Here is a 15201-nt window from a genome sequence, read left to right as displayed (position 1 = left end):
TATAGAAAAAGCTAGAAGGAAAAAAGTCCATTAGCTCTGGATGTCACCAAACTATACTATAGATAGCATCAGGAAAATAGAAAAAGAAAACCATGTTTTACCCTCTGCTCTTCTCATATGGCTGAGAAAGAAGAAAGGTGGTGTGATCTAACACATGCTTACTTTTTATTTAAGGAGAGATTTTTGCTATAGGGTGCATGAGCTCTCCGGAGAGACAGAGACAGAAAGAGAGAAATACCTCCCAAGGGGTATGGCCACATAGTAATCCCTTTTCCTGCAGTCTCCTTTCCAGATTCTGGGCACGCATACACATGTGCCCAATGTGAGTTTCAAGCCACCAGGTCCAGGACTCAAACCATGGTTGACTATGTGGGACTCCAGCAACATAAACATTACACCATCTGCTGGTCCCCATGTGCTTACTTTTAAACAGCTGAGTTTGGGGACTACTAGCCTGAACTGCTAGAAGGAGAGAAAGAAAGAGAGAAAAGCAGTCCTTGATGGGTAAGTTAGAAGTCAGGCCCCGGGGGACATAACCTCACGACTAAAAGCCCAAGTGCAGGATGAGGTAGAGAAAAGTTCAAAATACTCGCTCCAGCAGAACCCTTCCCCAAACCTGAACCTGTGCTATATTTTCGTGACAAACATACAACATCTCCACCTAAACTTAAACTGAGGGTTCAGTTCGTTTCAGAAGCTCTTCTTTCATGGAAATAGGACTTTTAAAGCACTAGAAGAAAGGCAAGGTTCAGAACTGAGTCCTGGAAGAAAAGTACAAATGGAAACCATGAAAGGGTCTGGATTTGGGGTAAAGGAATGAGATGTTCCACAATCATGTGCTGGGCCCAGAGACTGGCACCAAGGTGCCAGATGGTCATGGGAGCTGGCGATGAGACACACTCCTAAAACGAAGGAACCTTGAGCCCCTGCAGGGCAGGGCCGAGGTCGGAGGGCCAGGACAGGATCATATCCCCGAGCTCTGGGTCCTGGGGAGGCAGGAGGGAAGGGTTTACCTTCAGAGACACATCTCCATTCGCATGGCCTTTGCCTTTTGGCTTGGAGACCAGTGACTCCTCTGATTTCTGTAGTTCTGAACAAATGACAAGAGGTGCCGTGTTCTTCCCTCCATCGTGAAGACAAGGTTCAAAGAAAGGGCGAAGGGGGCCAGAGAAAGTATGGGTGAAAGTGAAGATGTGGGACCCGTCTGTCACGTTGTAGAAAGAGATGACTCCTGCTTCATAGTCCAGGAAAATCCCCACACACCGCGGGGGCTCTTTCAGGCGGAAGGAGGTCTGTGGGGACGTGAGAGCTTCGTACTCATTCCCACGACTCTGTCGCACAAGCCAGTGTCCATTGGCAGGTGAGGCGGTGACCTTGCCCTTCCTGCTCACCGACTCACTACACACCCCAAGGATCCATTTGGTCTTGTCTCCCACGAACACCTCCCAGTAGTGACAGCCAGCCGTGAAATACTCAGACCCCAGGACACTGACGACAAAATCAAATCTCTGAGGGTTGTCAGGCACGGGCTGCTTTCTGTCTCCAAGTCGCACACACCTGCGGTCCTCAGACAGGACGAGCTTGGGGTGTGCTGTGTCTGGGTCCAGAGTCACCGCCACTGGAGAGAGACAGAGAGATAAGGTGTGAGAAGGTCAGGTCTCAAGGGATCTTTGAGTAGCTTTGGAGGAAAAAATAATCTCTAGGTTAGCAATCATAGACATTGATCCATTTTAATTCATGGATCTTCCCATATACATTCTGGAGCTAAAAAATACTGTCTTCAAAGAATAGGTCTCAGGGCCGGCAGGTGGTGTGGATGTTTGAGTCCCAGCTCTGTTGCATTCTAGTTACGTGATCTTAGGCTTATTATTCACCCCTAAACCTTAGTTTCCCCATCTGTAAAACAGAAATATAGTAGAATCTAAGTTGTAGAGCCGCTGTGCAGAGGATCAGCTAAAGCATGAGACAGTGCCTTGTTCCTACAGTAAGTGTGTGATGCTCATTTTGTTACCCAGAGTTACTGCTTATTATTCGAGTTTTTTAGCGTTAATAGAGAGAGGACTCTTCCTTAAAGCTATACATTATGAAGGTTGCAGTGAGTCTCCTTCCTCAACCACATACAGAAAACAGGCTCATGTGGAGGGGTAAATCCATAAAACCCCTACCCTGGTGAGATAATGGGAGCATGCCAGGCTAGCTCATGGATTCTGTTGCACTCTGCCTAAAGGAAAATAGTGTGAACTGGGTGGGGTGGGGTGTGGGGATGAAAGGGACAAAGAGTCTGGGAAACTGATAAGAACCTAGAGTAGTGAAAACAACAGATCTCATTCTAACAGCATGAGAAAACACAAACTATTTAGGAAGAAGCTGAGAAGCATGCAAATCGTTCTGAATAAAAGTATGCTTTTTTGGGGCCGGAACCGCCATCTTCCAGTAATTAACCAAAATGAGGAACACAAAGGGAAAGGGGAGAGGCACCCGATATATGTTCTCTATGTCTTTTACAAAATGTGGAGTGGTTCCTTTGGCAACATATATGCTTATCTACAAGAAAGGTGATATTGTAGACATTAAGGGAATGGTTACTGTTCAAAAGGAATGCCCCACAAATGTTACCAGGCAAAACTGGAAGAGTCTACAATGTTACCCAGCATGCTGTTGGCATTGTTGTGAACAAACAAGTTAAGGGCAAGATTCTTGCCAAGAGAATCAATGTGCTTATTGAGCATATTAAGCATTCTAAGAGCAGCGATAGCTTCCTAAAACGTGTGAAGGAAAATGACCAGAAAAAGAAGGAAGCCAAAGAGAAAGGTACCTGGGTTCAACTAAAGCGCCAGCCTGCTCTACCCAGAGAAGCACACTTTGTGAGAACCAATGGAAAAGGAGCCTGAGCTACTGGAACATATTCCCTATGAATTCATGGCATGATGGGTGTTAAAAATAAACTAATCTGTGGTCTATAAAAAAAAAGAATAAAATTATGAAATCTTTTTGTAGTCTATATCATTGGGGCATCTACTCAAACCATTCCTTCTTCTCTGAGACTCTCAATCCCCAACTCCCAGGAAAATTATCCAAAGAGAAAAGAATTGTGACATTTGAATAGAAAGAGGCAGAAGCAGTTGCTATTTATCCAACTGTGGAACAGTTAGGACTTTTCAAACCAGAAATCACAAAGAGACTACACAACCAAAGATTAAGAATTTGGGAACCAGCAGTTAGCGTAATGGCTATGTCGCTGGACTCCCACGTAGTCGACCACGGGACTCGGTGGCTTAAAACTCACGCAGGGCGCATGTGCGTGCATGCCCAAGATCCCGAGAAGAGAATGGAGGAGAAGGGATTGCGGCGTGACCATCCCCCCTGGGGGGTGATTTCTCGCTTTCTGTCTCTATGTCTCTCTCTGTCTGTCTGGCGAGCGCACGCGCCCTATAGTGAAAATCTCTACCCCCCCCCCAAAAAAAAAAAGATTAAGAATTTGACTACCTAAAAACAAGACATTCATGCACCAAAAGTACTGTAAAGAAATTAAAATGCAAATAAAAAGCTTTGCGATGAAGAGTTAATATACCATAGAAAGAATTCTTACAAATCAAAAAGTTGCCCAAATAGGACAAGAACAGATAAGTCACAAAGCAGAAATGCTTGTAACAAATACAAAGAAATACAGATAACTGATACAAAGAACTACAGATAATTGATATAAGGAAGAAATATAGATAACCAATACAATGAAGAAATACAGATAACTGGTAGGCTTTAGAAAAATCTCAAAAATCATAAAAAAAACCCATAGATCAAACCTACTATTTACCAGTGCAACCAAAAAAAAAGAGAGAGAGATAAAGAAATTTGATAAAAATCAAGACCAGTAGATGGCATAATGGTTATGTCACTGGACTCCCACATGGCTGACCATGGTTCAAGTCCTGGACCTGGTGGCTTAAAACTCACACCAGGGGTGTGTGTGTGTGTGTGTGTCCAAAACCCCAGAGGAGACTGGAAAAGAAGGGATTGTGGTGTGGCAATCCCCCTAGCGGGGGTAATTTCTTGCTTTCTGTCTCTCTGTATCTTCAGTGAATGTACACACCATGTAGCAAAAATCTCTCTTAAAAATAAGAAAAAGAAAGAAATTTGATAAAAATGTTTAAATTATAGTCTGCAAGCCAGAGGAATGGAGCCAAGTCCCCAAGTACCAAGCCTCAAGGAGGAGCTCAGAAATGTGGATGTATTTGGTTGGTGTAACTTACCAAAGTGTAGCCGAGCTCTTCTCCAGCCTGAAAGACATGAAAGGATTATTAAAGCAATGGAGAAACTGAAAACTCCCAAAGGTAGGGGTTAACAGGGAAAATGCAACTCACCCGAGTTTGCTGCAGCTTTTTTTAACTCTGAAAGAGACAAGGATGAGTCATCACTGGGCATGTTGGCACAACAGGGCATAAGTTGGTAAGGAAGGTATAAGAATAGGAGAAACTTACTCAATTCACTCCGGAGTTTCTCTGAAGAATAAAAATGGTTTGATAAATCAGAATCAGGCTTTTACATTCCCATAATGCTAAAGTTCCATCCCAACCACATTCCTAGAGAAGATTCTCAACAGCCATACCCTGCAACTTAGCCATAGGTGTGTTTGCAATGGCGAAGGCTCCCAGCTATGGGCCATGGGTCCCCAGATATACTGCAGAGGACCAGCAATTTCTCATGTGAGCCAAACCTTCCCTGCAGACTGAATAATAATACACCTCATAACTACAGATAATGACAACATAAATAAATGTAGATACTGTGGGAGAAGAATAAGATATAAGCTCACTGAAAACTATCACTGAATCTCCATTAGATTTTGTTAGCATGTATATTTTCTCAAAGGAAAATATAACAAATATGTCACATATGTGCAGAGACTTTCAAAGTTTTTTAGTTGTTGGAGAGTATATGTGCTCACCACAGAGTTGGAAAGAGAGGGAGAGGGAAAAAGAATGCAGCAATCCCTTCTCCTCTACGTCTCCATCCTGTCAGGATTTGGGGCACACACGACCTGTGCCCAGTGTGTTTCCAAGCTGCTGGGACTGAGACTCAAACTGCACAGTCAGCTGTGTGGGTTCCAGCTCCTTTACCCACTAGGCCATAAGGCCAGCTCATATTTTTTTTAATGTTAAAAAGAAGTTTGCATACATGAAATGGTAGAGAAGAACTCGTTCACCACATTCAGTTTAATGAGGATCCACTTACTCTAAGCCCCACCTAAGGGAATGTCATGCATGTGTGATAAAAGAGACTGGCAGATGGCTTCATCCATGGGAGGTATATCTCTTGTTAGTAAAACATTTTCCATTTAGAGACTAAATAACAATCATACAGAAAAAAGGAGCAGGGGATACTTGGGTAAAGAGGCCATTGGGAGCCAAGAAATCCCCAAACCGCATGGCATAAATCACCCTTGACTCCCTTCTACCCCAGGAAGTGAAACTGATGCTTGTCTTAAAGCAATGACGTCAGCAGGAAGAAGCTGGTGCACAAAGGAGGAGCAGCACTTGGAGGACAAAGGAGGAGCAGAACTTACTGAGGGCTTTATGCAGTCTTCCTAGAAACCAGAGAGAGAGAGAAGTGAGTGATCAGATCCTGCCTCTTTATCCCTGGGACCCTGAAAGACTTGGCCCTCCACCCCCAGACCCATCACCAGTAGAAAGGAGGAGGATGTTTCTGTCAATCCCTAGTCTGGTCTCTTGTCCCAGAAGTCAGACTCCAGCATGCAAAGGTGCTAGGGTCACCCTCCTGATGACCTAGCCAGCCTGGGACTTTGGTTCCTGTTTCCTTTTCCCTTCCTTTTTGTCTGTCTGGTTTCATTTCCGCTGTCTGCCGAGTTTCCATATGTGTGACTGCGTTGCACAAGTGTATGCCTTCCTGCTCTTTTGTAGCCTACAGTTGATGCTGTCTAAGGTGCATGACTAGCTCAAGGCCTAGCATTGACTTGTTCACCTGGCTTCAATATTCTCTACAGTAATTCTCCTGCATCGACCTATCTCACAACTGTTCTGATATCTAGGGACACAGGTATATGCCTCCTATGCTTCAGGGGAGTATTTATGGCTACCTAGTCTTGATCTGCCAGAGAATTGAAGTTATGCATCTGGGTCTACCACCAGGCCCCACACTGAGGGCTGGGCACGTATTAGGCATTGAACACTGGAGCACTGAAGCTGAAAGCAACACAGCTCTTAAAAGCTTCTGGCTTATGGTTACCATTTCCACTACAAAGAGCTTCCATTCCTCATGTATCGTTCTTGCACTGCAGTGGGCACTGAATCCTCTCGGCAACATGAGGTGCATGGAATGATTATTCCCATTTTACAGAGGGAATGAAGTTTTCCCAACGTCATCCAGCTAGGACGTAGCCCACAGGTAGGATTCAAACCCAAATCCATCTGACTCCTGTGTCAGAGGCTCTCCCTGGTGTACCACACTGCTCTCTTCCACTCTTGGTCAGAAGAGCTAAGGGGTGTGCATTCCACACTTGCATCAGCTTGGAGAAGATGTAGGGGGAGAAAGGAGATGCCGAAATCATTGAATTTGCAGCCATCTGAGCCACTGGCTTGTCTTCCCAGCTAGAAGACACCTTCAAATGGGTGTCTTTCACCCTCAGTGGGCCACAGCAAACATTCAACTAGTGAAGACAAAATGGCAATAAGGGATTTTAGGCACTGTGAAAGATTTTCCTTTTTTTAATTTGCCAGAGGGTATGTGTGATCAGCAAAGAGAGACAGGGAGAAAGCAACCCCCATAATGGAGTGTGATCATACCACAATGCCATCCCCTCCATTTCTTCATCCTGTCAAGATTTTGAACATGCATGTCCAGCATGTTTTTGAAGTTCTGAAGGGTTCAGAACTTGAACCACGTGGTCAGCCCTGTGGGATCTGGTTCCTTTTAACCACTAGGCTATGGGGCTAGACCTGTGATAGACTTTTTAAAAGCTTGACTCTTTTAATACTGAAAATAATCAGGGAAGGGGACTCATTATGTCCATTGTGACCCTTCCATTGTAACACACCACCTCCTGGTGCAAAGGTGGTATGGATTTTCAGATAATCACATCAATGTACCTTTAAATAGCATGTGGACTTCCTTTTTTGTTTGTTTGTTTGTTTTGCTACAGGGTGCATGCACTCATCCGAGAGAGACAGAATGAGAAAGCGAGGGAAAGTGAGAAATCATCCCCAAGGAGGGATGGCCATGTCACAATCCCTTCTCTTTCATTCTCCTTTTGGGATTTTGGGCACGCATGCATATATGTCTAGCATGTTTATCAAACCACTGGGTCTGGGGCTTGAACTATAGAGTCAATCATGTGGGATACAGCTGCCTTAACCTCCACACCACCTGCTGGCCCCATATGAACTTCCTTTTTCAATGATTGGTGGGAAGCCTAATAAAGGGAGCTCATGATAAACCAGGCCTACAAATCTCCAGTACTGGCATTCCCTCATTCCCTGCCACCAACTCCGTAGCCTTCTGACATAGGAAACTAAGTTCCTGGAAAAGTCCAATTTAAGTATGAATTTATTTTGGTGCAAAAAAAATGACATTGTGCCCCTTTTTCATAATATACATATTTCATGAACTTACTGAAGACCTCTTATATAATGTATTATAATAGACAGTCAACACTTATGTAGAAGGGAAAAGAATATGTTATTTGCTCTTTTCCTCTTACTCTTTACATATAATTACCTTTTTCTTTGGCATGGTCTGAGAGAAGATTTTCTAAAAGAAGGAAAGAAAAAGAAAATGAGAGTCTGACACTACTTTGGGACTCTCTGATGTCAACTGATTTTACCCACTCTTGACACTGTCCACCTCCAGGACCTTTCATTTCTCATCTGGATGACAGAAGGGACAACCGGATTGTTCCCATTCTCCATCCTGTTTTATTCCCTTGGGTATCTTCTCAACACTACAGAGCTTTTCAAAGCACAATTCCTTTTTTTAAAAAATAATTATTTATTTAATTTTATTTATTCATTTATTTTAATTTGACCAGAGACAGACACAGAAAGAGAGAGGGAAAATGAGAAAGCAAGCTACCAGGTCCAGAACTCAAACCGTGGTTGGGCATGTGGGAGTGTCCAGAACCTTAACCACCATGCCATCTGCTGGTCCTCAAAGCACAATTCTTTTCTTTTTTTAGAGATTTTTGCTATAGGGTGCATGCTCTCGCCAGAGAGACAAAGAGAAACAGAGATACAGAAAGCAAGAAATCACCCTCCGGGGGATGGCCATGCCACAATCCCTTCTCCTCCACTCTTATTTCGGGATTTGGGGCATGCACGCACACATGCCAGGTGTGAATTTCAAGCCACCGGGTCCAGAACACAAACCTCAGTCAGCTACATGGGAAATTGGTGATATAATCATTTATACCATCGACTAGTCCCTCAAAGCACAATTCTGATTGAGATATCCTTATGCATTGCTTTACCCCTGCTCTTAGGAGAAAGACTGAAATCCTTAACATGATCTGCAAGGCCTCACATGGCCTACCCATGGCCTGAGTACTCCACCTCAGCCCTATCACCTTTCCCCTCACTCTGCACCTTTTCAGCTTCCCAGTAAATGCTGCTCTCCCCTGCCCGTGTTTCTTTCTCAAACTGTTCCTTCTGCTGTGGATGATGTTCCATTCCCTCTTCATTCATGACTTCTGGTCCTTCACATCTAACTTTACATCCTGGATCCTCAAGTTGGGCCGGTTCCTCTCAGTCACAGTCTTCACAGAATGGCAACTTTCATTTATTTACATAATTATCTTACTCATGTTACCTCCCTGACTAGACTGAAAGGTTCAGGTGAGCAAAGATGTGCTTTTACTCACCATTGTATCCCTAGAACTTAGCACAATCTAGGCATTTAGTAGACAATTATAAATTTTTAAAGTTATTTTTATTTTTATTTTTTATTTAACTTTATTTATTTAAATTTGACCAGAAGGAGACAGAGCAAGAGAGAGCAAAAGCAAGAGCGAGAGAGAGAAAGAGAAAATGAGAAAGGAAGCCACCGGGTCCGGGACTCAAACCATGGTTGGCCATGTGGGAGCCCAGCCCCCTTAACTACCACACCACCTGCTAGTCCTCAATTACCATTTTTTGTTGAGTGAATAAAAGCCACCCCCCAACCACGTTCAACTTACAGGATTCCCACCCGAAGCAATGATGAGCTCACAGACAAAAATCACCATACACTATTATAAATAAGAGTAAAAACTGAAAGCATCATCCCTCCCACCACCACCACCAAGGACAGCTAATGATGGAGTAGTCTAACAGAATTCACTTAACATGTATCCCCTGCATGCTGGGACTACGGAAATTAGTGAAACCATCATCTCCAAAATGCGAGGCCAAGACACTTACCTACCTCCATCACCTGCTCATAGAGAAGCTTCTCTAGAAGAGAGAGAGATCAGCTCAGCTTTAGAAAGGACTGGTTGTTATGCATTCGATCACTGCATATCATGACAGCTTGCACAATCAATCTTCCCAGCACGAATACACTGTGTACTAGTCTAGTGACAGATACTCTCTACGGAGAGTATCAACAGAGCATTTTCCATTTTTGTGTCCCCTAAATGTTTTGCTTCTTTCTTTTAAAGGAAGGATTATTTTTTAAATCTTTTTTTTTTTTTTAATTCTCACACATAGATGAGTGAGAGGTACAAAGAAAAGCATCCTCCAAAGTCCAGTCATGCCACAATCCCCTTCCTCCAGCACGCCAGTCCACCAGATCCTGGGCACTCCCACACTCACACTACATGTTTCAAGCTGACAGGGCCAGGAATTCACAGTGACCATGTGGGATCTGGCTTCTCTCTAGAGAGCATATTACCCTGTGCTGTGGGGCCGGCCCCATAAGAAGAGCTATTTCTAACAGACATAGTCGTCCAAACATGGCTTGGACACCCAAGTAGGACTGACACCTTGTCATTGAGAATGTGTGACCTCTTGAAAGGATTAGAGACTTCTAAACATCAGCCAAGGGGGGAGTGCTGTATTATGCAACTGTCAAAGTCCTTTGCAACCCTGATATCCTGTGAAATGTGACCTTTTTAATGAAGGTTTTATCCAATGGATATAATTGGATTTCTTGATTAAAAAGCTCTAATTAATTTCTTAGTTAATTGGAAGTTTGGCACGGTTGGTTATTCTCTAATTTCTCGAAGGATGAGAATTCATAGATTTGCCCAGGGGCCTTTCTACAGTTTATTTAATTCCCTCTGCAATTTGAGTTCCCAGGACATAGTTCTGCCAGTTTTCTTTTTTCCCCCGAAAACTTGCCAGGTGTCCAGCCTATGGACAAGATCAGGTCTACATGCACTTCCTCTGGCTTCTGCAGAGTGCAGTCGTAGTCCCACTTCCTGTCAGCCTGGGCTCCCTTACCACTGCCTTACCTTTAGATTTTCTTTGCTTCCAGATGAAATAAATGCCCACGATGATGAGAAATATCAGGATAGGTAGGGTCACAGCAAGAGCCACGTCTGAGGAGGAGATCCTCCCTGGAGAAGGGGCTGAAACAGAAACCGCCAATGACCACCCTCAGGAGAACTTCCAGAGCTTCCTGTGCCCCTGAGGGCTGACAGACCAGGCACATCCCAAGTGTATCTACCATCTGGTGAAGCTCTTTGTTTCTCTTGGTCACTCAAGCCCTGGATGGCATTAAAAATAAATGACATGGGGACCAGTTAGCATAATGGCTATGTCGCTGAACTCCCGTGTAGCCGACCGTGGTTCGAGTCCCAGACCCGGTGGCTTAAACTCACGCCGGGCGCATGTGCGTGCGTGCCCAAGATCCCGAGAGGAGAATGGAGGAGAAGGGGTTGCGGCGTGGCCATCCCCCCTGGGGGTGATTTCTCACTTTCTGTCTCTCTGTCTGTCTGGCGAGCACACGCGCCCTATAGCAAAAACCTCTCCAAAAAATAAAAAAATAAGTGACATGTCACCTCTCAGGAGTGTTTTAGATGGTACTGCCTGAAATTAACCATTCGAACTCAGTTCCTCAGCTACAATCTCATCATGCCCTATAACTCAATGAAAAAATAATCCGGGGACCACACCGAGATGGAGGTGCTGTCCTTTGTAACCGCCTGCAGTCCTCCCACGAACACCTGCCTGCCTCCCCCTTCGTGCCCTCCTTCTGCTCTGGAACAGCCGTCAGCAGCCACTTCGCTCTGAGCACTGTCAGCAGGGGCCAAACAATGCCTACAGTGCCACCGTGGCAGGCTGAAGCCTGGGTGGGAGAGAAGGAAGAAATAGAGTCAGGGCTGGCAGGTGGCATGGTGGCTAAGGGCAATAGACTCCCTGCATGGTTGACCACAGTTTGAGACCCGGACATGGCGGCTTACTTTCTCACTTTTCATCTCTGTCTCTCACCCTGTTCCTCTCTCGTCAAATTAAAATAAGTAAATAAAATAAATAAAGCTAAATAAAATGATTCTAAGAAGAAAATTAAAAAGAAACAAAGACAGGAAAGAAGAGCAGAAGAAAGTCAGACAGTGATGTAACATAAAATATGACACCCCGTCAGGCTGACGCACATAGGAAGGTTCCAAGTTCAGGTCCAGAGACTTCCCGGAGTACATTGGGCACGTGGGTGCCCATGATCAAGGCCTGGCTGAAGGTAGGGGTGGATTGTAGCAGCAAGATCCTGTTGGGGGTTCTCTCCCTCATTCATAGAAAAGGCAAGTAAATAAGTTTTTAAAAAGAAAAAAAGTGGCCACCAGGTGGCATGGTGGTTGAGGTAGTGGATTCCACTTGGCCTACTCCACAATTTGAGTCCCAGACCCAGCAGCTTGAAAATCACACTGGGCTCATTTGAGTGCACGCCCAAAATCCCAAGAGGAGAATAGGGAAGGGATTGCAGCATGGCCATCCCCCTGGGGGTGATTTCTCACTTCCTCTCAGTCTCTGTCTCTGTCTCTCTCTGGTGAGCACATGCACCCTCTGGCAAAACAAAACAAAACAAAACAAAACAGGAAAAAAAGAGCAAAAGAAGACTGTGGCGAGTGTTAAGTGTGTGTCCTTTCTCAACCACTGTGTTTGCCACTTCTGTAAAATAAGGACCGGGACCAGCAGTTGGCGTAATGGCTATGTCACTGCACTCCCAGGTAGTCAACCATGGTTCGAGTCCTGGTCCCCGTGGCTTAAACTCACACTGGGCATGTGTGTGTGCATGCCCAAGATCCCAAGAGGAGAATGGAGGAGAAGGGATTGTGACATGGCCATCCCCTGGGGGGCGTTATTTCTTGCTTTCTGTCTCTCTGTCTCTGTCTTTCTGGCAAGCACACGTGCCCTATAGCAAAAACCTCTAATAAAAAAAAAAGAGGATGATAAGATTTCCTCTCTCCCAGGACTTGCATGAGATTTTAAAAAACAAAGCACTGGAGCCAGCAGGCAGTGTGGTTGGTTAAGGCACTGGACTCCCACATGCCCGTGGTTTAAATCACACCAGGCGCATGTGTATGTGAACCCAAAATCCCAGGAGGAGGATGAAGGAGAAGGGATTGCAACGTAGCCATCTTCCCTAGTGGGTGATTTCTCACTTTCCTTCTCACTGTCTCTCTATGGCAAAAACCTAAAAAAAAAAACAAAAAATAAACAAAGCACTTAGCACTTAGCGAGGAATGGTGGCAGTAGTAAGAGAAGGAGAGAGGAGCACAGGCAAGGAAAAAGAAAGATTAGCAGAGGTCCGTATCCCCTGCTTTCAGAAACGTATCCTGAGGAAATAATTAGAATCAATTCCCAAAGTATGTACAAAGATGTTCATTGCATCATTAATTATACGAGGAAAAATCCAGACGCTCAAAAATAGGGCTTTTGTTCATTTTATTATTCTGTAATCACTTAATGAAATACTATGCAACCCTTAAAATCATGACATCATAACGGGGGGTGGGGGGAGGCGACCAGGCCCAAGGACTCGCTTACATAACATGTATACATACAAGAAAGTTTTGAAAGAAATACTCCGAAAGGTTAGAAATGGTTCTCTCTCATTTATGAGATCATAAACCATTTGGGGGTTCTTTAAAATACTCTGCATTTTTTCCGTTCGTTTTTTTTTTTTTTTTCTTTTTGGGGGTTTTTGCTATAAGGCACATGTGCTCACTGAAGAGACAGAGAGAGACAGAGAAACATAAAGTGAGAAATCCCCCCTTGGGGAGGATGGCCATGCCATAGTCCCTTCTCCTCCATTGTTCTCTCACGATTTCAGGTATGCACACACACACATGCCTGTCATGAGTTTTAAGTCACTGGGTCCAGGACTTGAACTGCAATCGACCATGTGAGAGTCCAGTACCTTAGCCATTATGCCACCTGCTGGCCCCTGTTTCAGGTTTTCTACAATATTTCTGTTTTATTCTTAAATGTTAAAAAAGAATAATAATTTAGGGGACCACCAGGTGGTATGGTGGTTAAGGCACTGGACTCTCCCACATGGCTGACGAACGTTTAAGTCCCAGACCCTCTTTCTCTCTTTCTCTCTCTCTCTCTCTCTCTCTCTCTCTCTCTCTCTCTCTCGTCATATTAAAATAAATGAATGAATAAATAAAATTAAATTTTAAAAAAATTGAACATTTTTTATGACGTTTCCACTAAGATAAGTGTTTCCTCTGGAGCCAACAGGTACTTCGAGTCTGTTTCCCACCCCCACTTTTACCTGCTATGACCATGGCTGTGGTCTTCTCTTGGCCAAGGGCTGGGTTGTGGAGAGTGCAGGACACATTGCCTGGAGTGCTGTCCCTGACTCTGCTGGATACTGCTGTTTGGAAGAGCCCAGCTTCATCCAGGGAGTGGACTTCCGACAGGGATAGAAGCAGCCTGCCTTGAGGGTCTCTCCATTCGGCCCGAGGCTCTGGGAACCATCCCACCGACCTGCACACCATCTGGATCCATCCCGCATTGTAGCCCTCCACGTGGATGTAAGGGACAGAGCCTAGAACTGGGGAAGAGAGACTGCCTGGCTGAACCAGCCCAGAAAAGGGCCTCGGCCAGGGCGTGGTTCCAGCCAGAGCCCTCCTCCCACAGCCTCCTCTGGTAAACAAGGGCAGCAGTTAATGTAACTTTAATGTCTGCCTTCACTCCATCCCAACCCTCATGTTGTTCCTGATATGGTAAGATAGTCTCTAGCTTTTGTTTTTTAATAATTATTTTATGTTATTTTATTTATTTTAATTTGACCAGAGAAAGAGTGAGAGAGAGAGGAAGTGAGAAAGCAAGCCACCAGATTCAGGACTTGAACCCTGGTCGGCCATGTGGGAGTCCAGCACCCTTACCCACCACACCAGCTGCTGGCCCCTAGTCTTTAGCTTTATCCTAACATACTTCAAAATCCACCTGTAGCAGTAACTGCATCACATGACTCAGAATCTCTTAGGCATCTAAGTCCCCTTTTAAAAATCACTGTTCGGGACCAGCAGGTGGCATGGTGGTTAAGGCGCTGGACATTCCCACATGGGCGACCAGGGTTCAAGTCCTGAATCTGGTGGCTTAGCCAATGGCATGAGGGTTAGCTGGCTGGATTCCACGTGGCCAGCTGTGTGTTTTCAGTCTCAGATCCAGTATCTTGGAAAACATACCAGGCTCGTGTGTGTGTGCATGCCCAGAATCTCAAAAGAAGAAATGAAGGAGGGATTGCAGTGTGACCGTCCCCTGAGGAAGGTGCTTTCTCACTTTCCCTCCCCCTCTCTCTCTCCCTCTCTCTCTCTCTCCCTCCCTCTCTCTCTCTCCCCCTCTCTCTCTCCCCCTCATTGTCTCTCTTTTTCTCTCTTTCTCCCCCCCCCTCTCTCTCTCTCTCTGCTGGTAGCACATGAGTCCTCTAGCAAAGGTTTTTGCCATAGGGCGCCTGAGTTCTCCAGAGAGACAGAGAGAGGGAAAGTGAGAAATCACCCCCCCCCAGGGGAGGCCTCAATCCCTTCTCCATTCTCCTCCTGGGATTTTGGGCACGTACACACACATAACCCAGAATGATTTTCAAGCCACCAGGTCCAGGACTCAAACCATGGCCAACCATGTGGAGAATCCAGTGCCTTAACTGCCACACTACCTGGCCCTCTACCAAAAAAAAACTTTTAAAAATTTTTTTTAAAAAATAATTATTTTGGGATCAGCAGTTAACATAATGGCTATGTCACTGGACTCCCACGTAGTCGAC

At 44.9% G+C, this 15201-nt stretch overlaps 1 protein-coding gene across 2 annotated transcripts in view; it reads right to left on the bottom strand.

Annotated features, from left to right (window-relative positions):
- Window positions 1-298: 298 nt before the first annotated feature.
- The window catches only part of ERMAP (erythroblast membrane associated protein (Scianna blood group)), a 23816-nt gene continuing 8913 nt past the window's right edge, over window positions 299-15201 (bottom strand). Inside the window, exons 5-13 of one of the 2 annotated variants that reach the window (XM_006153724.3) lie at window positions 13708-13989; window positions 10442-10558; window positions 9408-9440; window positions 7732-7764; window positions 5564-5584; window positions 4479-4499; window positions 4362-4388; window positions 4251-4277; window positions 299-1618 (exon numbers count right to left, since the gene is read on the bottom strand). In XM_006153724.3, the coding sequence (XP_006153786.1) occupies window positions 903-1618; window positions 4251-4277; window positions 4362-4388; window positions 4479-4499; window positions 5564-5584; window positions 7732-7764; window positions 9408-9440; window positions 10442-10558; window positions 13708-13989 (1277 nt within the window). In that variant the 3' untranslated portion in view covers window positions 299-902. The remainder of the gene's footprint in view (window positions 1619-4250; window positions 4278-4361; window positions 4389-4478; window positions 4500-5563; window positions 5585-7731; window positions 7765-9407; window positions 9441-10441; window positions 10559-13707; window positions 13990-15201) is intronic. The other variant, XM_027773898.1, reaches the window with a different exon arrangement.

Source organism: Tupaia chinensis, unplaced genomic scaffold (genome assembly GCF_000334495.1).
Source record: "Tupaia chinensis unplaced genomic scaffold, TupChi_1.0 Scaffold000387_1, whole genome shotgun sequence".
In the NCBI taxonomy this organism is placed as follows: Eukaryota; Metazoa; Chordata; class Mammalia; order Scandentia; family Tupaiidae; genus Tupaia; species Tupaia belangeri.
The sequence above is the reverse complement of the archived record's forward strand: the minus strand, read 5'-3'. Positions and strand labels throughout refer to the sequence as shown.